This window comes from Hemiscyllium ocellatum, chromosome 46 (assembly GCF_020745735.1).
Source record: "Hemiscyllium ocellatum isolate sHemOce1 chromosome 46, sHemOce1.pat.X.cur, whole genome shotgun sequence".
NCBI lineage: Eukaryota > Metazoa > Chordata > Chondrichthyes > Orectolobiformes > Hemiscylliidae > Hemiscyllium > Hemiscyllium ocellatum.
In genome coordinates, this window is record NC_083446.1 from 4,019,881 (window position 1) to 4,045,438 (window position 25,558).

At 47.8% G+C, this 25,558-nt stretch overlaps 1 protein-coding gene across 4 annotated transcripts in view; it reads left to right on the forward strand.

The window, feature by feature from the left end:
• Positions 1-22,213, forward strand: part of LOC132836097 (macro domain-containing protein CT2219-like) — a 944,897-nt gene extending 922,684 nt beyond the window's left edge. For 2 of the 4 annotated variants that reach the window (XM_060855360.1, XM_060855362.1), the window contains 3 exons: positions 2,242-2,323; positions 4,811-4,906; positions 21,991-22,213. In XM_060855360.1, the coding sequence (XP_060711343.1) occupies positions 2,242-2,323; positions 4,811-4,866 (138 nt within the window). In that variant the 3' untranslated portion in view covers positions 4,867-4,906; positions 21,991-22,213. The remainder of the gene's footprint in view (positions 1-2,241; positions 2,324-4,810; positions 4,907-21,990) is intronic. The other 2 variants (XR_009647331.1, XM_060855361.1) reach the window with 2 other exon arrangements.
• Positions 22,214-25,558: the final 3,345 nt, after the last annotated feature.

A 25,558-nucleotide genomic window follows, 5' to 3' on the forward strand; every position in this document is an offset into this window, starting at 1 on the left:
ACGTTTCGGGCATAAGCCCTTCATCAGTTCTTCCAGCAGTTTGAAAAATGCAATCCATTCTGGGCGAAGGTGCTTTGTTGGAAGGTCAAGAGCATTTATTCATCTGGCACATCCATTCTGAATGTTGAAGCAATAGGCCATTCAGCCCCTTGAAGCCTACCCGTGTCTGCTTGGGTTTACTCCGGGAGCTCCGGTGTCCTCCCACAGACCAAAGATGTGCGGGTCAGGTGAATTGACTATGCTAAATTGCCTGTAGTGTTAGATAAGGGGTAAATGTAGGGGTATGGGCGAGTTGCGCTTCGACGGGTTGGTGTGGACTTGTTGGGCCGAAGGGCCTGTTTCCACACTGTAAGTAATCTAAGTAATCTAATTTAATCTAATTATTCAGTCAGATTGACAAGATGGCACCAAAGCATGGTAGCTCTTTGTGAGCTCTCCACAGCAGATCTTATTCTTAAAATCTTACAATCGTTCTGCTCTTTTATATTTCAATTCCAACTAAGTTAAAATTACACTGGAACATTGTATTCCTCACTCTGTTCTGTCACCCTTATATCCTTTGTATGGTATGATCTGCCTGTACTGCACGCAAAACAAAACTTATCACTGTACTTTGGTACACGTGACAGTAATAAATCAAAAGGTACTGGTTGATAGAATAGACTAACTTCCTGCAGGAAACCCCCTTGTTTCAGGTGTGACCAATGGTCAGAACATGTTTAAAGAAAGGACTCTCAGAGTGTCAGAAGGCAGACTCCCTGCTCAAGTTAGTCACCATCTTCTCCTCCCTCATGTGATCTGCAAAGATATCCTGCCTTCCAGCCATGGCTCCCTGAAATATAAGAAAATGCGTCCCAGGATAAAAACTTCCTGTCATTCCACAATACTCGGAACAAAAAGGCAAATTGGCCTGTGCACTGAAAAGACAGTTCTAAAATTGGGTTACTTTTGCCGTTTAACCTGCCTGAGCACCTATGATGCCTCTCATAGTCAAGAGGCCAGTCTCTGACAGCTCATCAGTTCCAAATAAATGTAGAGACAGCCTTTTTTCAGAAAAGGTTGTGATGAAGTGGAACATGGGAAAGACAAAGTGTTTGTAAAGAGTTGCATGTTTACTTGGGAAGCAGGTACTTTGAGATGTATGCAGAGGGATGTAAATTGGGATTTATAAGTGAGCGCTATTAGCATCTGGTGGACCTGTTCCCTTTCTAATGGGCATATGTTGCCAATTAGAATCAATGGGCAACACGGTGGCTCAGTGATTATCACTGCTACCTCACAGTGCCAGGGACTTGGGTTCGATTCTAACCCAAACTTTGTGTGCAGTTTGCATTCTCTCATAGAATCATAGAACCCTTACAGCGTTGAAGCAGGCCATTCAGCCCATCAAGTCTACACTGACCTTCTGAAGAGCGTCCCACCCAGACCCGCCCCGTACCCTATTCCTGTAGCCCCACATTTCCCATGGGGGACCCACCTAACCTGCACATCCCTGGGCACTATGGGACAATTTTCCATGGCCAACCTACTCTAACCTGCATATCCCTGGGCACTATGGGACAATTTTCCATGGCCAACCTACTCTAACCTGCACATCCCTGGGCACTATGGGCCAATTTATCATAGCCAGTCCATCTAATCTGCACATTCCTTGACACTGTGGGGCAATTTAGCATCGCCAGTACACCTAAGTTGCACATCCCTGGACACTACGGGACAATTTAGTATGGCCAATCCACCCTAACATGCACGTCTTTGGACTGTGGGAGGAAACCAGAGCACACAGAGGAAACCCACGCAGACATGGGGAGAACGTGCAAACTTCGTGTCTACGTTGGTTTCCTCCCACAGTCTAAACATGCGCAGATTAGGCAGATTGACCGCACTAAATTGCCCCGTAGTGCGCAGACGATGTGGGCTAACTATAGTAATTGTGAGATTACAGGAATAGGGTGAGATGCTGTTCAGAGGGCCGGTGCAAACACATGGGCTGAATGGCCTCTCTTAGCACTGTAGTGATTCTATGAATATTTCCATAGAAATCAACTGGGGAACAGGGTAAACTTTTTCTCTCTCAATATTTCTGATACCCAAATCCTATAGAGGAGCCTTGCACAGTGATGTGTAAGTTTGAAGTTGCAAGTCAGTGAAGGGATATAAAGTACAGATGAAATTCCTGTTCTAGTTAAGTACAATGTTCAGCACTGGCTGGTGAGCACTGATAGATCATGTCTTTTTCAGTTCGACCGCATTATATTCTGCGTCTTTCTGGATGTTGATTACAACCTATACAAGCAAAAGATGCCAATTTACTTCCCGTTCGGTAAGACAACTCAATCTTCTTCACATTTCACTTCTGATGTCCCTTGTTAATATAATAAAGAGGACCAGTCATACCCGCGTTCGTGATGACAGGATATAGGAATCAAGCCGTATGTCAATATCTGGATGAAGAGTTATTGATGAGCACTGGGAAATGGAAAAATACCAATGGTGATGATAGTGGCAGAAGATGCAATTTCTACTCTGGCTGATGATTTCTCCATACCACCCACCAGGGGATACTCTGGCCATACCTGAGCTCAGACAGTGGACAGTGGGTCACACCCTGGCCCACAGACACTGGCCACCCAGCTCAAACAGCTCCACATCAGTTCCTCATTCCAACGTCAGACAGACAGTGCCATTGATGGGGAAGTATCCAGCACTGTAGCCTTTGATCAAATCCAGCAGATAATTGACCTAATCCCCCACCCCACCGATATAAAATATCGGCAAAAGGGGAATCGAAGGGGATGGGGAAAGGGCAGGGCAAGTTGAGGGAGGTGCAAGAGGCAGAATTGGGATGTCGTGGGGGAAGCTTGATTCAGTAGGGTGAAAGTAAGAGGCAGTAAACTGAGTGAGAGGAAGGAGGAGGTCAGAAGTGGCAATATTTGGTTTGCTCTATGAAAGAGCTCGCATGGCCAGGATGGAACAAATGGCCTCCTTCGATGCAACATCATCCTATCAAAAGGGTGAATCTCACACAACAATGTCTGGGCATACATCGGGAGTGTGCAAACCATGACCAACAGGCAAGGCAAGCAGCCACGGGCAAGAAGTGGGCCAACTCTGACCAATGAAAGATAGTGTATCAATCATCTACAAATTTGGATGTGACCTCCTGTGAAATTGGTGGGATTGGGTGAACACTGATCTGGAATATTATAAAATATACTGGGACTGTTGTTCTGGGAGTCCAAAGAGATTTATCACTCTGTCCTTTGGCTCCCCAAATAAAGGGAAGAGGTAAAAGTTACCTTGAGCACACAGACTGTGTTATTCCTCTCACAGCACAATACTATGTCTTCATAAACTGGGAGGGTTCGGGAGAAGGTGCTTTTGTGAAAGGGTGGGGATTTGGATGGAGTAGTGTGTCATAGAGTCGAGAGTGTGGTGCTGAAAAAGCACCGCAGGTTAGGCAGCATCCAAGGAGCACGTCCAATAGAGTCATTACAGCACAGAAGAAGGCTATTTGGTATAGTTTTTAACTAAGTCTCCAACTTACCTCAGAGTTCAGATGGGCCAATAGGCCAAGGAATGGCAGATAGAGTTTAATTTAGATAAATGTGAGGTGCTGCAAATCAGGGCAGGATGTATACACTTAATAGTAAGGTCCTGCAGGATCATAGTTCTTTAACATTGAGTCACAGGTAGACAGGATAGTGAAGTTTGGTACGCTTGCTTTATTGGTCAGTGCATTGAGTATAGGCATTGGGAGGTCATGATGCAGCTATACGGGACATTGGTTAGGACACTTTTAGAATACTGTGTTCAATTCTGGTCTCCCTGCTATAGGAAGGATGTTATGAAACTTGAAAGGGTTCAAAATATTCTCACAAGGATGTTGCTGGGATTGGAGGGTTTGAACTATCGGGAGAGGCTGAACATGCTTGGGCTGTTTTCCCGGGAGCATCAGAGGCTGACCTTATAGAGGTTTATAAAATCATGAGAGGCAAAGATAGGGTGAATGGCCAAGGTCTTTTCCCCAGGATAGGGAAGTCTATAATTACAAGGCATAGGTTTAAAGTGAGAGGAGGAAGATTTAAAAACGATCTAAGGGGCAACTTTTTCACACAGAGGATGGTGCGTGAATGGAATTAGCTGCCAGAGGAAGTGGTGGAAGAGATAGTGGTGGAATACTTAGAATATTGAAATAGGAAGGATTTAGAGGGATATGGGTCAAATGCGGGTACATGGGGCCAGATTAATTTAGGATATCAGTTTGGCATGGAGGAGTTGGGCTGAAGGGTCTTTCCATGCTGTACGTCTCTGACTCTATGACTCTTTCAGAAGGTGCTGACTGGCGCTGGAATACTGGTTAATGTATCTGCTCCCTGGCACATCTCACCATTGTTTTTCCAAGACACTGATGGAAGGCTGTTCAGACAAAGCAGTCTGTCAGTCAACATCCTCTACTGTTACATCTGCACATCCCTGTTATGAACAGGGACAAGAATTTGACTGATATTCCTCCATTGAATGATATGAGGGTGCTTATTGTTCCTATTTCATAATTACCATGACAATGACTGACCAGTCCAGACAGGACAGTTAATCCTGGAATCACGCCTTTTTGGCCAGGCAGGAATCATGATGCATTGACCAACCATGCTTCCCCAAAGGACAAAGGAGACACTGTTTGATCACCTCCCAATGAAACAACACTGGATGTCAGGAAGGTTGACAGATAAAAGAAAAATGAAGAGAGAAATAGCAGTCCCTTCCTGTCAGCTATAATTTTGCTTTATGATTTTTCATTTCTTTTCAGATGTTGTTCCTCCAGACTCTCTAAGGGGGAAGTCCAACACAACTGACAAAAATTAAAACCAGACTGAGAAAATGTTGAAACACAGAGACAAGCAAGGTTTGTGTCTGCTCTTCATTGCCAAGGAGTGATTTATTGTGTTTCAGTAACAAACAAACATCCATTTGTTTTAACCTCCAAACCTCCTCTTCCTGAACATCCCTTTATACATTCCTCTCCACATCCAGAATAAAGTGCCTGTACTCTTTTAAACAGAGGGTGTGCTACACTGTTCTCCCATCGAACACCCAGGACAGGGACAGCACGGGGTTAGATACAGAGTAAAGCTCCCTCTACACTGTCCCCCCATCAAACACTCCCAGGACAGGGACAGCACAGGATTAGATACAGAGTAAAGCTGTCTCTCTACACTGTCCTGAAAATGTGTTGCTGGTCAAAGCACAGCAGGCCAGGCAGCATCTCAGGAATAGAGAATTCGACGTTTCGAGCATGAAGGGCTTATGCTCGAAACGTCGAATTCTCTATTCCTGAGATGCTGCCTGGCCTGCTGTGCTTTGACCAGCAACACATTTTCAGCTCTGATCTCCAGCATCTGCAGACCTCATTTTTTACTCTCTACACTGTCCCCCCATCAAACACTCCCAGGACAGGGACAGCATGGGGTTAGATATAGAGTAAAGCTCCCTCTACACTGACCCCCATCAAACACTCCAATATTACAGGCTGGCAAACCTTACATCAGTGGTAGGGAAATTAGTCGACAAGATCCTTAGGGACAGGATTCTGTCGCATTTGGAAAAGTTTGGACTTACTAGAGATAATCAGTATGACTTTCTGCGGGGCAGGCATCTCACAAATTTGATTGAGTTTTTTGAGGAAGTGATGATGATAATTAATGAGGGGAGGGCAATAGAAGTTGTCAACATGGACTTTCCTGAAGCATTTGACAAGGTCCCTCGTGGTAGGCTTGTCCGGAAGCGTAGAGTCGAGCAGGCTTAGCAGCACAGATTCGAGTAGGCCTGGCAGTGTGGACTTGGAGTAGTCACGGCTGCACAGACCCGAGCAGGCCCAGTAGTGTGGACTTGAGTAGGCCCAGCAGCACAGATTCGAGTAGGCCTGTCAGTGTGGACTCGAGTAGTCATGGCTGCACGGACTCGAGCAGGCCCAGTAGTGTGGACTTGAGTAGGCCCACCAGCACAGACTGAAATAGGCCCAGCAGCACAGACTAAAGTAGGTCTGGCAGTGTAGACTTGAGTAGGCCCCGTAGTGTGGACTCGAATAGGTCCGGCTGCGTAGACTCATGTAGACCCAGCAGCACAGACTTGAGTAGGCCCAGCAGCGTGGACCCCAGTAGGCCCGGCTGTGCAGACTCGAGTAGGCCCAGCAGTTTGGACTCATGGTGGCAGCATTAGGTTCCTGGCAGTGTCTGCATCTGACGCAGATTCATGGAGGCAGTAGCAGAGGTGAGTTTGGGCCCAGTATGAAACCCAGCAGCAGGTGCATTGGTGAGGTGGGTCTGAAACAGATTCATGGTGACAATAGAGTCGAGTTTAGGCCGGTGTGGTACCTGGCAGCTTTGTGACCATCTGCATTGATGAGGTCCTGTGAGGACTGAGGCGAGGGCTTCAATGGAGATGAGACGGCATCAAAGAGTGGCGACTATCGTTCGAACAGGGACGGTGTGGCAAAGGGGACTCGTACTTGGCCAGCAGCTCCATTGTTCAGTATTACCATTAGCTGGGATCATTACAAGACTTGAGCACACAGATTTGTGTCTCAACTGAGTCAGAGATGAACGGATTTGTGCTAACAAAGCCCCCTGTCCCAGCTACTCCTCAGAGGCACATGTCATGAAGGAGCAATGTAAAATTTCAATATAGACTTACTGAGGAATGGCAGAACTGCCTTAAGAGCTTGGATGGCCTCTTCCTGATCCTGTCTTGACCAGAGTAAGGCAGTGCTAAAGGTCACAGAGAAGCCCTGCAGTGCCTTGTTGGGTTCTGTGATCAGCCGTCACTTTACAGCTAAACCAGGGGTTGGAGTGAAACATTTCACCTCAGTGAGAAACATTTGTGCTCATCATGTCTACCCACTGAAACGTATTGGCAAGTGTGGGTGTTGGAACAGGTTCAGACCTCCACACTTGCTGCCATGCTGGCACTGAGATACGCATAGAACAGAGTCAAAGGGCCAAGTGGCCTACCACAGTTTCTCGGTTCTACATTTCAATGTCAAAGCACCAAAGAATGCCTGGGATTGGACCCCTCTCAACTGGCAGTACCATCCGGAGGCAAGGAAATGAACAGTGGCATCTTGGGGTCTTTAAATTGAGTGAGCTCATTGCTGAAGATCAGATACATTGGACGAACACTGTCAAACACAAAACCATGTCGGCCTAATGCATTCTATATACAACAACAACACTTTGAACAGCGACATAGCCGGTGATAGGAGGGAGTGGAGTGGGAATCTGTTTACGAGATAGGATTGAAAGTGCTGAGTGATGTAAGATGAAAGAGTTTGTCCTAAATTGTGGGGACAGAAAGCTGCAGGCCGAGAGGAGGGCTGGGGGTTGGTAGGGAGTGAAGGGCAGAGGTTTACCTGAAGGAGCGAGGTCATTGTGAAGGAGAGTTTTCAAAATTAAATCACTGGCTAACTAAAGCTGCAGCATCGTAACAGCTATCTCCGAATGCTTTAATTTGCAATCACTCACACTGTCTCACAACTCACTCGGGTAAAACAGATGTTTAAATAGTGCAGTGGGACAGGCAGTACATCAGATTCTGTCATCGTTTTATCCAGTTGCATCTGTTTTGGTTTATCTAATTGGTAAACTGCTTTATGCCTCTGATGATGAGACACTGAGCTGAGGGGAATTACCTGGAGGTTTCCACTCTTTGGAAATGGCACATCAAGCAAGATCCCACTCTCTCAGGCTCCATCCTGTGAGTTTTGGTGGAGGGCTGACTAGGAAGGATTTGTATTGAATCTTACTTTAAATTTACAGTTTAGAAACTGGCCATTTGGCCCAGCTGCTTTGTGCTGGTGTTCTTGCTCTACATAAACCTTCTCCCATTCCACCCCATCACCTTCCAATCCATCCTACCAATCCTCCTCCCTCTTAAAAGTACTAATACAACTTCCTTAAACAGGAAATCCCATATTCTGACATTCTCTGGCTGAAGAGGTTTTTCCTAAATTCCTCTGCTGGATTTATTAATGATTATTTTATATCAGCAAGGGAATCAGTGGAATGGTGATGATAGAATAGAATAGAATAACCGTCATTGTCACTCTGCCTCCGCTGAGGGACCCAGCCCGGGAATCAGCCCATTCACTCCACCTCCACCGTGGGACTCAACCCGGGAATCAGCTCACTCACTCCACCTCCACCGTGGGACCCAGTCCGGGAATCAGCTCACTCACTCCACCTCCACCGTGGGACCCAGCCAGGAATCAGCTCACTCACTCCACCTCCACCGTGGGACCCAGCCAGGAATCAGCTCACTCACTCCACCTCCACCGTGGGACCCAGTCTGGGAATCAGCCCACTCGCTCCACCTCCACTGTGGGACCCAGCCCGGGAATCAGCCCACTCACTCCACCTCCACCGTGGGACCCAGTCTGGGAATCAGCCCACTCACTCCACCTCCACCGTGGGACCCAGCCCGGGAATCAGCCCACTCACTCCACCTCCACCGTGGGACCCAGCCCGGGAATCAGCCCATTCACTCCACCTCCACCGTGGGACCCAGCCTGGGAATCAGCCCACTCACTCCACCTCCACCGTGGGACCCAGCCCGGGAATCAGCCCATTCACTCCACCTCCACCGTGGGACCCAGCCCGGGAATCAGCCCACTCGCTCCACCTCCACCATGGGACCCAGCCCGGGAATCAGCCCACTCGCTCCACCTCCACCGTGGGACCCAGCCCGGGAATCAGCCCACTCGCTCCACCTCCACCGTGGGACCCAGCCCGGGAATCAGCCCATTCACTCCACCTCCACCGTGGGACCCAGCCTGGGAATCAGCCCACTCACTCCACCTCCACCGTGGGACCCAGCCCGGGAATCAGCCCATTCACTCCACCTCCACCGTGGGACCCAGCCCAGGAATCAGCCCACTCGCTCCACCTCCACCGTGGGACCCAGCCCGGGAATCAGCCCATTCACTCCACCTCCACCGTGGGACCCAGCCCGGGAATCAGCCCACTCGCTCCACCTCCACCGTGGGACCCAGCCCGGGAATCAGCCCATTCACTCCACCTCCACCGTGGGACCCAGCCAGAAATCAGCCCATTCACTCCACCTCCACCGTGGGACTGAGCCCGTGCTCGCTCCACCGTGGGACTGAGCCCGTGCTCGCTCCACCATGGGACTGAGCCCGTGCTTGCTCCACCGTGGGACTGAGCATGTGCTCGCTCCATTGTGGGACTGAGCATGTGCTCGCTCCGCCTAGGGCCCGGGCCTGTGCTCACTCCATCGCGGGAGTGAGCTGTGGGACTGAGCCCATGCTCACTCCCCCGTGGGACTTATAAACAGATGATCCAGAACTCCAGGCTACTGTTCAGGTTTTTAAAGTGTAATGGAATTAACGGTCCGGTGAGCAGACAGGTGAGTGTAGCTGAGTCCACAGGAGGATCGGCCATGGTTGTGCTGAATGTGTGTGGGTGCTTACTGTGTGTGAATCGACTGCTGGTTCCTATTTGCAACAATAACTGATGCAGCAAGCATACTGATGCTGTGAAACTTTGGAAGGGTTCAGAAAAGATTGACAAGGATGTTAGCAGCGTTGGAGGATCTGGATGGGTAAATGAATGGGAAGGCTTTGGAAGGATATGGGCCGGGCGCTGGCAAATGGGATTAGATTGGGTTAGGATATCTGGTCGGCATAGATAAAGTTGGACTGAAGGGTCTGTATCCGTGCTGTACATCTCGAGGACTCTATAATTAATGGAAAGCCTATTTGGATGCCCTGAGGCCATTAAAATGCAGCTTCTTTCAAATCATGCCTTTTTTTTGAAAGGGGGTAAGTGGGCATGGAGGGGGAATACCAACAGGAAAAGCTTCATACATATAAAACCTTCAAGCTAAACAGTTCCTGCTGAATAGCTCTTTAGCAAATAAATGGTGGGTGTTACAACAGAAAACCATTCTTGTCTGTCCTCATCAGTTCTCACAATCAAAGAAACTGCTGAATAATTTACCATCAAATTATTCCTGTCGCCTCTTTATCAACTAAGCTATATGTCTTCGTTAAAAATTGCTTACCCAGGGGGTACAGAATGGAAGATTTCGGAATGGCTAATCCCACTGCTAACTTAGCATTAATGAATAAAAATAACCAACATTTCACAGGGACTGGTTGCCTTAATAATGGGACTTTTCTAGATACCAAACAACTGAATATAAATTGTATCGTCATGAACAATACCCTTCCCTTCACTCCATTTTGTGTCTTACTCTTCCATAAGGTACTGGCTTAGTTTACGGGGACAGTTCTGTCAGCTGACCTTGGTCCTGTCCTCTTATGGAGTCACACTCAGTGACTCTGGATGGCAACCAGGAGCAGTAGTGCTTCAGTGATTGACCTTTGACCTGTTGCTCAAATGAGCATCAGATGAAGATAAACCAAGCCTGGCTGTGAGAACCACTGTGTGAATAGCTTATGTTATGCTAGGTTTTTTTTCTCTATACTTACCACCTGTCCTGATGGGGAAGGCAACATTAGCAGCAAGTGTCCAGCACATGGACCTCGAGCAAGGCCAGCACATGTACTTCCAGTGGGCCCAGCGCACGGACCTCCAGTGGGCCCAGCGCACGGACCTCCAGTGGGCCCAGCGCACGGACCTCCAGTGGGCTCAGTGCACAGACCTCCAGTGGCCTAGCACACGGACCTCCAGTTGGCCCAGTGCACGGATCTCCATTGGGCCCAGTGTATGGACCTCCATTGGAACCAGTGCATGGACCTCCAGTTGGCCCAGTGCACGGATCTCCATTGGGCCCAGTGTATAGACCTCCATTGGGACCAGTGCACGGGCCTCCAGTGGGCCCAGGGCATGGACCTCCAGTGGGCCCAGCGCACGGACCCCCATTGGGCCCAGTGCATGGACCTCCATTGGGACCAGTGCATGGACCTCCATTGGGACCAGTGCATGGACCTCCAGTGGGCCCAGCACACAAACCACCAGTAGACACAGCGCACAGATCTCCAGTGGACACAGCGCACGGACCTCCAGTAGGCACAGCACATGGACCTTCAGTGGGCACAGCACACAGACCTCCAGTGGGCCCAGCGCATGGACCTCCATTGGGTCCAGCTCACGGACCTCCAGTGGACCCAGCACATGGACTTCCATTGGGTCCAGTGCATGGACCTCCAGTGGGCCCAGTGCCCAGACCTCCAGTGGGCCCAGCACACGGACCTCCAGTGGGCCCAGCGCACGGACCACCAGTGGTCCCAGCGCATGGACCTCCAGTGGGCCCAGCGCACGGCCCTCCATTGGGCCCAGCACACAGACCACCAGTGGGCACAGGGCACGGACCACCAGTGGGCCCAGCACACGGACCTCCAGTGGGCACAGCGCACAGACCTCCAGTGCGGGCCAATTGCGGAGGAGTGCAAGCCCAGCACACACACCTCAAGCAGGCCCAGGATACGGACCTGGAGTGAGCCCACTGCATTGACCTCCTGTGGGCCCAGCACACAGATCTCAAATGGGCCCAGCGCACGGACCTTGAGTGGGCCTCACGTGGAAGAGAGCGAGCCCAGTGAGCCCAGTGTATGGACCTGGTATGAGACCTCACTTACTATTCTGAGGTGAACATAGGGCCTGGCATCAGAATTGGTGGCTGTTACTTTGGCAGAGGTGACATTGGCAAGGTAGGCCAAGCAATGGGCAATGGCACTTGAGGATCAGCGACTTTGTTGTTGGCTGAGTCCACCACTGGCAGTGGTGAGCCAGTGACAGAAGGAGCTAACAGCAAGAGGCGACTCTGACATTGGTTGGTCCAACACAGACAACAGCAGAGCAGTGAAGGAGGAATGGTAGTGTAGGCATCACTAAGGATGAGCTGGCTCAGTAACACACATCGACTATCTCAATACTATATCTTTCTTTATTCCCCCTTCTTCTAAAATTATTCAAAATGGTACCGAATCATGGAACCAAACGAAATCTTTTCACTGTGTTTTATTGCATTCCTACTGTAAAATACACCTGACAATTATGACTCTATGACTCTATCTCGGGATCCCATATGGTGAGTGCTGTCTGAGAGCTAAATTTTACCACAAATCAACAAAGTGCCAATTTTGTTGCATTTCACGGTGTGTTTCTCTCCTTGATCCCTAACGAGTTTTCTCCCGCTATGTTTCCAGCATTGACCTCATTAGCTGTGCATCCAGCAGTATTTTGCTTTGGTCAGGGATTATGTCTGTGTTGCGTCTCACTGTCTCCAGTCAATTACGAAGCTTAAGGAATATCATTCACGTTTTAAAGGCTGGTTAATGGACAATCAATTCTTTCAGCTGGGAATGATATTTAAGTGAATCTGATTCCAACCGAAATTGATTGGTGTTCAATCACATCAGTTCTCAAATGTAGTAATTATGTAATGAATGAAAGAAGTCAGCAGGCTGATTACTCAGTACAGCCAGACTCGGCTTTTATAAAGTCTGTCAATCACAGGATCTTTTAAAGAGGGTGTTCCCCCACTGGAATACCTTTAAAAATGAGTGAACTTGGCAGCACTTGTGAACTGATCACGTAAGGCCCAGTCTCATGGTAAAATTATGGCCATGTGCAAGGGTGGCACAGTGGCACAGTGGTTAACACTGCTGCCTCACAGCGCCAGAGACCTGGGTTCAATTCCCGCCTCAGGCGACTGACTGTGTGGACGTTCTCCCCGTGTCTGCGTGGGTTTCCTCCGGGTGCTCCGGTTTCCTCCCACAGTCACAAAGATGTGCGGGGCCAGGTGAATTGGCCATGCTAAATTGCCCGTAGTGTTAGGTAAGGGGTAAATGTAGGGGTGTGGGTGGGTTACGCTTCGGCGGGTCGGTGTGGACTTGTAGGCCCAAAGGGCCTGTTTCTACACTGTAAGTAATCTAATCTAATCATACAAATAAGGAGCAGGAGTAGGCTAAGCCTATTCCACCATTCGGTGTGTGCATGGCTGATCTAATTCCCACCTCTTCCCTTCCACCCCGATAATCTTTCACCTCCTTGCCTTTCTCAATGTCTCTGCCTTCAACAGAGTGAAAGGACTCTGCTTCCACCACCTCTCAAGAGGAAAGTTCCACAGGATCTCAATTCTGTGAGAAAAAAAAATCCTCTGTCTTAAATGGTGACCCTTAATTTCATTCTTGACCTAAAGGATATCAATTTCCCGGGAATGGAGGGTTTCAGTGAGAAAGAGAGGCTGGATAGGCTGGGACTTCTTTCACTGGAGGGTAGGAAGTTGGGAGGTGAGCGTATGCAGGTTTACGAATTAATGAGGGGTAGAGATAAGTTGAATGGCTTTTCCCTAGGTGGAGTTTTCATGACTCGGGGTGAGAGGAGAAAGATTTGAAACAGACATGAGGGGCAATTGTTTTACACAGAAGGTAGTTCGTGTGTGGAATGAACTTCCTGAGAAAGTGGTGGATGCAGGTACAGTTACAACGTTTAAAAGACATTTGGATCAGTACATGAATAGGAAGGGTTTGGAGGGATGTGGGCCAGGAGCAGGCAGGTGGGACTAGGTTAGTTTGGGATGAAGGTCAGCATGGACTGGTTGGGACAAAGGGTCTGTTTCCATGCTCATGTGATTCTCTCCACATCCACCCTCAGTTGTTTGTTAATCTTCTGAACTTGGTAGAAACATGCCCAGTCTGTCCAGCCTTCCCTCATAAGACAACCCACTCATTCCTGATATCAGTCTATCAGCTGCTTCAATAAGGTGAACAATAAAGGGCACAGTGTTCCAAATATATCGATATGACTTGTAACGAGTCCCACTCCAAGGACATGCAGGTCCTGGACCTCCTCCATCACCAAACACTAGCCACACGATGCCTAGAGGAGGAAATCCTCATCTTCTGCCATGGGACCCCCCAACACATGGGATCCATGTGGATTTCATCAGTTTCCTCATTCCCATCCTGACCCACCTTATCCCAGTTTTAACCTTCAAACTTGGCACCGCCCTCTTGAACTTTCTTACCTGTCCATCTTCCTTCCCACCAATGGCTCCAGCGTCCTCTCCGACCTCTCACCTTCACCTACCTATTGCATTCCCAGCTACCTTCCCCCCAGCCACACCCCCACACTCCCCCCCCCCCCCCTCCCATTTATCTCTCAGCCCCCTCGGGCCACCCCCTCACTCTTGAGGAAGAGATTATGCTCTAAACGTCGATTCTCCTGCTCCTTGGATGCTTTTCCAGCACCACACTCTTTGACTATAATGAGAGATGTGCCTACTGAGAAATGAGTCACAAAGGTGAATAATAGTTTGCAGAAACCAGCTAGAGGCTGCCAAGAGTTGGTCGTGGATAAGTCTTTACTAGCCACATTACTAGTCACAAATTACCAGCAGAGACAAGGACAGCAGTCTCTCTGATGGAACTCCAAGCCACCGGCTACTTTGCAACCTCAGCGGAGGACTGTGAAATCTTTGGATTTTGCTGCGGTTGTGCTGAGGGGAGGCTGCTGCTTGAATTAGGGATATGAGATCCTGGATGTGTGATCCTAGTTAGAGTCATACAGCACGGAAACAGACCCTTCGCCCTCTAGTTTTGCACTCCACTACCCTGGGGTAAAAACCTTGACTGTTCACCCTATTTACACCCCTCATGATTCTTAAATGTTTGTTGTGCCTGTCTTGTAAAGGGACTAAAAAAATACCAGGGCAGGGTTGCACAGAGTGGCTTCCATTCCCTTGAGTGCTTAAGATTTTGGGGTGATCTAACTGTGGTGTTTAGGATGATTAAAGGACTCGATTCCTTACTGTATGGAAACAGGCCCTTTGGCCCAACAAGTTCACACTAACCCTCTGAAGAGTAACCCACCCAGACCCATTCGCCTACCCTATACTTCACCTCTGACTGATACACCTAACGCTACGGGCAATTTAGCAAGGCCAATTCACCTGGCCTGCACATCTTTGGACAGTGGGAGGAAACCAGAGCACCCAGAGGAAACCCACGCAGATACGGGGAGAATGTGCAAACTCCACCCGAGGCAGGAACCAAACCCAGGTCCCTGGAGCTGTGAGGCAGCCATGCTAACCACTGAGTCACCGTGCCACCCCATAGGGTGAATAGCAAGAAACTATTCCCTCTGCTGGGGACCAGTCCAGAACAACGGGACAGAGCCCCTCAGGTTAGCTGTTCAAAGGATGATTCAAATAGTATTCCCCAAAAGGCTGGAAAGGCCAGGGCACAGTTGAAAATATCAAAACTGAAAGGGATAGATTTTTTCATCAAGGGAAGGCGTTTAAGGGTTACAGAATCAACGTGAATAGAAGATCAGCCAGGATCTGCTCAAAGGGCTGAATGGCCTCCTCCTGTTCCTATGGCCTGTTCCATAGCTTTATCAATACTTACTGCCTGGCTGGGGATTGACCACTGGGCCGAAAGCAGTGGAAGCTGGGAACTCTGGAAAAGTGGCCTCCGAGAGAGCCAGCACCTTTGAGGGAAAGGAGGCAAAAAAATTGGAGATTTTTTTTCAGAAAGCAATCATTAGGAGCTTGAGAGTCAGAAATAATTTATTTTAAATAAGTCCTTTTGATTATGGTCATTGGGAGGGGGGAAGGGGTGTTGGGGATGGAGTAGTGGGAGTGATCTGGAAAGAGTTAGTGAAGCCAGTAATGAGAAAGAGCTGAATGCCCAGTTGCAATAAGAAGATCAGTAAAACATTCCGGATTAATGACTGTATCTGCACAAATGTTTTGAGTTCGCTCCCTCACATTGTCAATGCTCTCAGTTCTGGAGATGATTTTTTTTGCAGGGGAGTTCTGATTCAGCATTTTGCATTTGATGGGAGCATTTTGCTTCAGAGGTTGATGTCAAATTGTATTCTGTTGGTAGCTAGTGGGTGTCAGGTTCATCCGTCTTCCACTGCAGGACACAGTCTCCAGAGCCAGGCCTTGCACCTCCAGAGTTCCAGCTCTCTTGAAGTTTCCAATGAGGTATCAGCTGTGGTAACCCTGCCTCACCTCAGAGTCAGAGGTTGAGGGTTCGTGACATTGAGCTGACATTAATCCAGGCTGAGGGACAGCCACACTTCCAGGCAGCACAGTAGCTCAGTGGTTAGCACTGCTGTCTCTCAGTGCCAGGGACACAGGTTTAATTTCACCCTCAGGCAACGATCTGTGTGGAGTTTGCACGTTCTCCCTGTGTCCGCACAGGTTTCCTTCTACAGTCCACACATGTGCAGGCCATGCTAAATTGCCCATAGCATCCAAGGATATGCAGGCTAGGTGGGTTAACCACAGGAGATACAGGGTTATGGACTAAGCCAGACCACTCAAAACATTCTTAAGCAGGCAGCTCAGACCATAACTTTGCAATTTGGTTTGGTAAGTGTACAGTGAAAGTTACCCAGAGTAAGTTAGCTAGATTGACTACTAGATTTTAAAACTGTCAGCAATGTATTCACAAAGTATCACAGTGAAACACAAAGAACAGAATAAAGAACTCCTACAGAAGTCAGCCTATCCAGCGAGACTTCATTATGCTGTCCTGACGTTACACAACAGTCCCAATAAGCTAATTCCCTTTAAAATCCAGTAGAAATGGAACACATGCTCACAGGTTGAGGCTGAAGGGCAGAAAGGGAGAGAGTTTCCACACAGCTCCCTGTTCAACTTCCAAACAGTTCAAGAGTGAAGTAAAACTGCCCAGCTCAGCTAGAGAGCTGACCACCTTTCATTATACATGATCACTAAAACATGGTCACTTTGGTCTGGAGTCTGTGTGTGGCCTCTCACAATCCTTTCCATCTCTGTACCAAAGCTGAAAATGTGTTGCTGGTTAAAGCACAGCAGGTCAGGCAGCATCCAAGGAACAGGAAATTCGACGTTTCGGGCCAGAAGGGCTCCGGCCCGAAACGTCGAATTTCCTGTTCCTTGGATGCTGCCTGACCTGCTGTGCTTTAACCAGCAACACATTTTCAGCTCTGATCTCCAGCATCTGCAGACCTCACTTTTTCCATCTCTGTACCAAACCAGACTGATCGAAGCCTGGCACGGTTTATTGCCCCTCTGAAAAAAATCAAAGACAGAGTCTCCTTGAAGCAAGGAACAGCTTTTAGGGAAAAGAGGGGCTAGTTTTGTAACAATGGGGGGATTGTGGGTTTGGCTCTTCAGAGGGTCACTGTGGGTTCGATGGGCTGAATGGCCTGCTTCCACAATATAGGGATTCTACAGCTGTCATCTTTCAAATAAGAAACCTAATATCCTCAGGGAAAGCTGAGAAATAAACTCCCAAGGCTACGTTAGAGCCTGGGTGTCCTTGGAGAAGGAGCACGCGGTGTCCACCAACACCCTAGAGTTGTTCAGGGAGAGGTGGGCGCCGCAGGGAGTGGAGTGCATCATTTAGTCCCTGCCCTCCCCTTCACTGTTTTGATCACACAACATTGCCCTTTGATGTGAAGGGGAGGGCAGGGACTAAATCAAAATAGAGTGTTGTCACAGGCCACTCGGGTGTTTCCTTTCTTCCTGATGGTGGAAATTAAATAAAGATTTGTGCACTTTGTGTCTCTCACTGCATCTCGCACTTGCACACACACCATGGGTGCTGGGGAAAAAATAAGCACTACCACAGTTAGACGGTAGTGCGGGGGTAAAGAAAAGACAAAAAGAAAAAAAAGAAAAAAAACCTCCCAAGGCCACTTGTGAAAGAAGAGCAGAGCTTTCTCCCCAGTGAACTGGCCATTATCTAACCCAGCTGCTGAAAACTCTCTCCAGGCCAGGCAGCATCTGTGAAGAGAGGAACAGATTTAATGTCCAGGCCCAGAATGAGCGGCTCTGTGAAAAGCCACAGAGCTGAAATGGTGAACTCTGTTTCTCTCTCCAAACCTGCTAAGCATCTCCAGCAGGATGTGTTTTTCATTACGGCCAATGATTAACCCTTAACCATACATTCACTAACACAATGCTGCTTGTGGGGCCTTGCTGTGTGTGAAAGATCTGCTGCATTCCGCACATTGCAGAGGTGACCATTCAGAAGCACAGCAGTGGCTGCATTGCTGTTTGGCCTTCCTGAGGTTATTAAAGACCTGGTAGAAAGCCCTCTTTATCTTTGTTGGTCTTTGAGCAGGTTCATGATGCCAAACGTTAATAGCTGATCTGTGTGTTCAGTCTGAAATCTCCAGCCTTATCACGGCATTGGGAAACCACATTCATCCACAAAACAAAACTACATGTTGAGAAAGGTTTGCACGTCTCCAACAGCATTAGTACTTTAGATGGCCCAGCTTTACAACAATGTTGACTGCATGTTGAATATTGCAAGACAAGTCCATTGAAAGACATGATGGGGGCTATCCAAATGCAAGCCTGCCTTTGCAACTGTTCTTAGTAATCCTGTGGGTTACCCACCAGACATTCAGTGTTTCTTCTGCTGCACCGGTGGCTTAACCCAGTGACCCCAAACATCAGGGAAGATGTCAGGGTCAGTCCTTGGTTAGTGTTGGTCACTCGTCCTACAGCCGGGAGGACAAAATGATTTGGATTTCCTGCACCAAGTCATGATCTAAAAGGTTTGCTTGGAATTGAAAATGTGTGGAATTGGGGTTGTCTGTAATGACTCCTGCAATGGAACAGTCTGCTAACAATCAGCGTCAGAACTCGGATATTATCATTAAATTAGTAAGGATTGTGTGAGTGTTCCAAGAACTTCGCAGTTGTTTGATTTTCGCACGTCTCTGCACAATGTAAGTGCGTTAATTATCGAATTAAGTGAGTGATGGCAGTGCTAATCTTACCAATGCAACGTGGAGTGCATTCGTAACGGAGTCAGGTGATACCAAACTAGCTTTCTTCAATCCTAATGTTTCTTATCAGGAAACTTGACCCAAAGATACTGCAGACCAATTTCAGTTCCATTGCTGGCAGTAGATGGGACAGCCACTAGGCTGGTAATCCAGAGGCCCAGGCTAGTACTGTCAGAACATGGTGGTGGCGTTTAAAGTCAGTCAATAAATCTGGAAGCCTTTGTCCGGAGGCTCACTGAGGATGTTACCGAGTATGGTGGCGAAACGTCTGGAAAGGAACCTTCCAGCTCAGCGAGCAAGCCTACATCCAAAATCTGGAAGTGAAAGCTGGTCTCAACGGATGGAGCCATTGATTGTCAGAGAAACCTATCAGTCCTTTAGGGAAGGAAATCTGCTGTCCTTACCCGGTCTGGCTACTCCAGAACCACTGCCCCCCAAATTAGCCCATTCAAGGGGCATTGAGGGGTGGGAAAGCTTGTCAGTGTCACCCCTTGATTTGAGTCAAGATTCTCATTAGTGAACAGCATAGAGTCATAGAGGTGTACAGCAAGGAAACAGCTTTTGGTCCAACTCTTTCATGCTGACCAGATATCCTAAAGTAATCTAGTCCCATTTGCCAGCATTTGGCCCATATCCCTCCAAACCCTTCCTATTTATATACACATCCAGATGCCTTTTAAATGTTGTCATTGTCCAACCTCCACCATTTCCTCTGACAGCTCATTCCATCCACCGTCTGCTTGAAAAAGTTGCTCTTCAGGTCCCTGTTAAACCATTCCCCCACCCCGGGCAAAAGACCTTGTCTATTTACCCTATCCATAACCCATTGCCACCCTACTACGAGGGCATTTTGTTCACAGGGACAGGTACCCAGCTCACAGACTGGACCAGGGAACGTCACACTGCTCTGAAACTCCCTCAGTTTGTGCCTACTTCAGTGCTCACAGCGTCCCTGCCGTACCTCACCCTTTGGCGGTTAGCCCCTTCAGCCACGCCTTAAAGCCCCACAGGAAACTTGCACAGACAGAAAGGCTAGCAGCAGTGATTGGTCAATGGAATGGGCATGTTGTATGGCACTGTGCTAGGTCAGTGTTAACCCTGCCCACGTCTACCAAGCACACTGCACATGCTTCAAGCTAACAGCCGTGCCTCAGTGTTGAGAAGGGGAGTTACCCTCAGCCAGCTCCAGTGAGGCATCGTCACGAAGGGAAGATTTACGTTTCAGAGTTCACCAATAGTAAGAGGCTGAACCCGAAACTCACAGCTTGAGGAGTAACCAAGGTTACGGGCAATATCAAATGCACAGTGAAGGTGAAAATGGCTTTGACCACACCCAGAGTTAGTGGGTCTGTGAAGGAGGGACCTTCAATCTTGAGTAATGTGAGGCCCTTTTGAACTTAGAATCCCTATAGTATAGAATCAGACCATTCAGCCCATCGAGTCCATACCAACCCTCCAAACAGCATCCCTTCCAGATCTTATCCCATCCCTGTAGCCCTGTAACTGTTAAAGGACAACAACATTACAACGGAGCTGAAAATGTGTTGCTGGAAAAGCGCAGCAGGTCAGGCAGCATCTAAGGAGCAGGAGAATCGACGTTTCGGGCATGAGCCCTTCTTCAGGAATGGCAACATTACAATAGTACAGCTTCAACACACCCAACATGCTCTATAAGCCGTAGGCATTAACCTATTGTCTGGGAGAGCAAATCCTTGCCTCAGAAACTCTGAACATGTCAGTAACGTAAGGCATTGATCCCGCTGTGCCGAGTTTGGACGGTTTGAATTCCAGGGAGAAGGAATAGGCTGGAGCTGTTTTCCCTGGAGCATCGGAGGTTGAGGGGTAACATTACACAGGTTTATAAAATCATGAGGGACATGGATAGGGTGAATAGACAAAGTCTTTTACCAGAGTCCAGATCAGAGGGCATAGGTTTAAGGTGGGAGAGGAAAGATTTAAAAGGGACCCAAGGAACAAATTTTTCACACAGAGGCCTAAGTGGGAATCCCGAACAAAGCTGGCAGAGTCTGGTGTCTTTCCTGCCTCTGGCAGTCCTTGATGAAGAGGCAGGAAAACCGTCCCAACCCTTTCAGCCTTTCCCTATAGTTCAAGCCCTCCAACCCTGGCAACATCCTTGTCAATCGTTTCTGAACCCTTTCAAGTTTCACAACATCTTTTCAATAGGAGGGAGATCAGAATTGAACGCAGTATTCCAAAAGTGATGTAACTAATGTACAGCCGCAACATGACCTTCTAACCCCTATACTGAATGCAATGACCAACAAGCGTACCAGGCGCCTTCTTTACTATCCTGTCTACCTGAGACTCCACTTCCAAGCCGCAATGAACCTGCACTCCAAGGTCTCTTTGTTCAGCAACACTCCCCAGGACATTGCCATTAAGTGTATAAGTCATGACCTTATTGAGTGGCAGAGGGAAGTTCAAGGGACACAATGGCCTATTCCTGCTCTTAATTGATGTTTGTTCTAACTGAGGAGAACAGTTCCTAATTCTATTCCCACTAATCCGATACTTCAACTCAGTGAACCACCCTGACTGACTCCTGGTGAGCCAGTACAGTCCCAAAACAGTGCAGTGTTTGTGCTGTTCACTTTCAGATACACCCAGCTCATTTAATCCAGGATCCAGTTTGTAGAAAGGAGGTTTTCAGGTCTTCAGTTGAGCCTGTATTTGCTGGCCAATGTAGCATATTGGAGGAGAAAGTGAGGACTGCAGATGCTGGAGATCAGAGCTGAAAATGTGTTGCTGGAAAAGCGCAGCAGGTCAGGCAGCCTCCAAGGAACAGGAGAATCGACGTTTCGGGCATAAGCCCTTCTTCTTCCTGAAGAAGAGCTTATGCCCGAAACGTCGATTCTCCTGTTCCTTGGATGCTGCCTGACTTGCTGCGCTTTTCCAGCAACACATTTTCAGTAATGTAGCATATTCCCCATGTCCCTGGTACAGAGCTACAAGGAAGGTGAGTGGATGGAAGACTGCTGTAAAATCATTGCTTCTCAGGGTGTGCAGTTACCCACACAATAAATATGGCAGCTCAGTGTGAAAAATGTTGCCCGACACATTAATATCTCTTTGAAAAATGGGAAAGAAGAGAGAAGCCATTGCTGTTCGATTAACCTACTCTGCCCATTCCCAATTGTCAACACACCCTACATTCATTAACATTTAGCTTGTGTTTTTGATGGATTAGGTGCCAAGTCCAAGAGCCTGCTTTAAGAAACAGCATCATTGAAGGATGAAGCCCTTATTACAAGAGGAACGCTGGAACTGAAGACGCTGCAAGAAATATATTCCTCATGGCTCCTGTTCTAATTCATTTCTGCCGAGGCCTGATCTACAGCTGGAAATTTGATGTGGCATGAAAATTATATGCGACAAAGCAATAAATTCTGGATTATATAGAACATCCATAATTGAAGTCAGTATAATGGTCACAGAAAATCATCAAATGTGCTAACTTTATACACTGTATTTACTTTGCTAATGATTTTCTCCCCCTCATCGCCCCCCCCCCCCCCCCCCCCCAGAATGTCTGCTAATAGAGAATGTTTCAATTCTATACATAACTTTCTGCTGTCTTTCCAATAGTCTGAATGTGACTTTCCCAGTTCTCAGTTCTTGCCTGTAATGTCCCATTGATAACATAACTCCCTCCTCCTGTCAGTTCCCCTCTTGGTAGCTTCCACCCACTTTCGTCTTCAAAATACAGAAACTAGGTGTGGGAATAGGCCATTCGGCCCTTCGGGCCTGCCCCACCATTCAATACCATCATGGCTGATCATGCAATCTGAGCAACCCACTCCCACTTTCTCTCCATACCCTTTGATCCCTTCAGCTGCAAGGGCCACGTCCAGCTCCCTCTTGAATGTATCTAACCAACTGGCTCCCACAGCTTCCCCACAGGGTTCACAACTCTCTGAGTGAAGAAATTCTTCCTCTTCTCAGTCCTGAATGGCTTACCCTTTATTCTTAGCCTGCAACCCCTAGTTCTGGACTTGTCCAACATTGGGATCATTGTTCCCACATCAAGCTTGTCCAGTCCCATCAGGATTTTATTTGTTTCTATGATATTCCCCCTCATTCTTCTAGATTCCAGCGAGTACAAGCCCAGTCAATCAAGTCTCATGTATCTTCCTCCCTGTGTAGCTCCTGCCCACTATCCTATCACGAATCAATTATTCTCTCTGTAGCTCTCCTCTCTATGTCCATTCTTCTCTGTGTCAGCCTGTGTTGACTGCCAGGCCAACTTGGGAAAGGATGGTTTGGACTGAAGCCTTGTCACCGATTGTAATGACTACCATCTGGCAGTTCATGGTGGGCTCAGACTGCAGTTAAGGGTGCAGGAAGGAAGATGGAAGCCACTAGGTAAGCCTCAATGCAACCTTAGCAATGCTAGTAATATCATTTACCTCCCCACCCCCCCACATAATTTAGCATCTCTCTCCCCTAAAGCAGACAGATAACTGACGCTTCCACCAATGTTTCTTCAATAAGATCAGTTTATGCTTTGATGGGTTATCTTTATAGTCTAAATGCACCTATGGCTATGCATTGATGGATGTTTGAGTCTGATATCATTGTAGTTGATCAAATAATTCTCATGAAACTAAAGTTTAGATGTTTTTCTTTGAAGGGGGGTGTTGATATTCACTCATACCTTATGGGCACGGTGGGTGGGGGAGTGTAAACTGAGGCGTGGTGGTGCTGGTTGTAAACTTCACCATGATATCAACGTGAGGGCAGGTCCAGGATTTTATAATGCTTCCTGGGGAGAGGTGTTTAGCCAGATATTTCCTGTTCTGTTCCAGATTGTGATTCTTGGCTCAAAGCTAATGCCCATTGGTTTTATATTTCCATTCTCCTTCCCATTTTCACACTGACCCTTCTGTACTTGGTCTGCTCCTTGGATGCTGCCTGAACTGCTGTGCTCTTCCAGCACCACTGATCCAGAATCTGGTTTCCAGCATCTGCAGTCATTGTTTTTACCTTGCTGAACGAATGCTTCAGCTTTGATAAGAGGCATCTATACGGCAGGGAAGAAGGCCATTTGGGCCATTAAGTGTATGCTGGCTCTCAGTCAGGCAATCCAATTTCTCCTGCAGTCCTGCAAATTGATGGAATGCCTACAGTGTGGAAGCAGGCCATTCAGCCCATTGAGTCCACTCCTCCATACAGCATTCCACCCAGACCCACCCCCCTACCATTTGGCCCATAGGTTTGCTCTGCCATTCAGTCATGACTAATAAGTGTCTCAACCCTATTTTCTCACCTTCTCCCCATAACCTTTGATTCCCATAACAATCAGGAACCTGTCTTAAATATACTCAATGACCTGGACTCCCCACCTCCTCAATACTACCTGTACCTCCAACCTTTTTTTGTGTCATCTGCAAACTTAGCTAGAATGCCCTCAGCTCCTTCATCCACATCATTATAAAGTAAAACGTTGTGGTACCCTACATTGATGGATGTTTGAGTCTGATATCATTGTCGTTGATTCTGTGGTAATCAAATAATTCTCATGAAACTAAAGTTTAGATGTTTTTCTTTGAAGGGATGTGTTGATATTCACTCATACCTTATGGGCACGGTGGGTGGGGGAGTATTTGCAGATGACACAAAAAAAGGTGGAGGTACAGGTAGTATTGAGGAGGTAGGGAATCGTATGGAGTATCACTTGTCACCGGCTGCCTCCCTGACAAGGATCCTTTTATCCCCACTCTCTGTTTTCTGCCAGACAGCCAAGCTTCTATCCATGCTAGCATCTTGCCTCTAACACCATGGGCCCTTATCTTACTCAGCAGCCTCCTGTGTGGCACCTTGTCAAAGGACTTCTGGAAGTCCAAGTCGATAACATCCATTGGCTCTCCTTTGTCTAACCCTACACCAGTAACTCTGCATTTCCCATGGCTGACCCACCTAGCCTGCACATCCCTGGACACAATGGCCAATCCACCCTAACCTGCACTACTTCAGACTGTGGGTTGAAACCAGAGCACCTGGTGGAAACCCACACAGACATTGGGAGAATGTGCAAACTCCACACAGACAGCCGCCTGAGGCTGGAAGCAAAACCGGGTCCCAGGTGCTGGGAGGCAACAGTGCTAACCACTGAGCTGCCTATCCCACATAAAGTGTGGTGTCTGCTGCTTTAACGAATTCTTCCTGCCCTTATCCCAGATCTTCCCATTCATAGCTATTCTCAACAATCTTATTATCATTTCTTGTTGCACTTGGAGACTTTGAGCCTTTAAACAGCCCCTTTCTTGCCTTGGTACGGGCTTTGTGACACCACCCTACGTTTCCAGCATCCACATTATTTTGCTCTGATTTTATCATAATGGACTCTTTCAAAAACTGATTGGAGGCAGATGTTCGCAGGTAAAGGGACGGCTGGAAACTGGGAAGCCTTCAGAAATGAGGTAACAAGAATCCAGAGAGAGTATATTCCTGTCAGGGTGAAAGGAAAGCTGGGAGGTATAGGCAATGCTGGTTGACTAAAGAAATTGAGGGTTTGGTTAAGAAAAAGAAGGAAGCATATGTCAGGTATAGACAGGATAGATCGAGCGAATCCTTAGAAGAGTATAAAGGAAGTAGGAGTATACTTAAGTGGGAAATCAGGAGGGCAAAAAGGGGACATGAGATAGCTTTGGCAAATAAAATTAAGGAGAATCCAAAGGGTTTTTACAAATACATTAAGGACAAAAGGGAAACTAGGGAGAGAATAGGGCCCCTCAAAGGTCAGCAAGGTGGCCTTT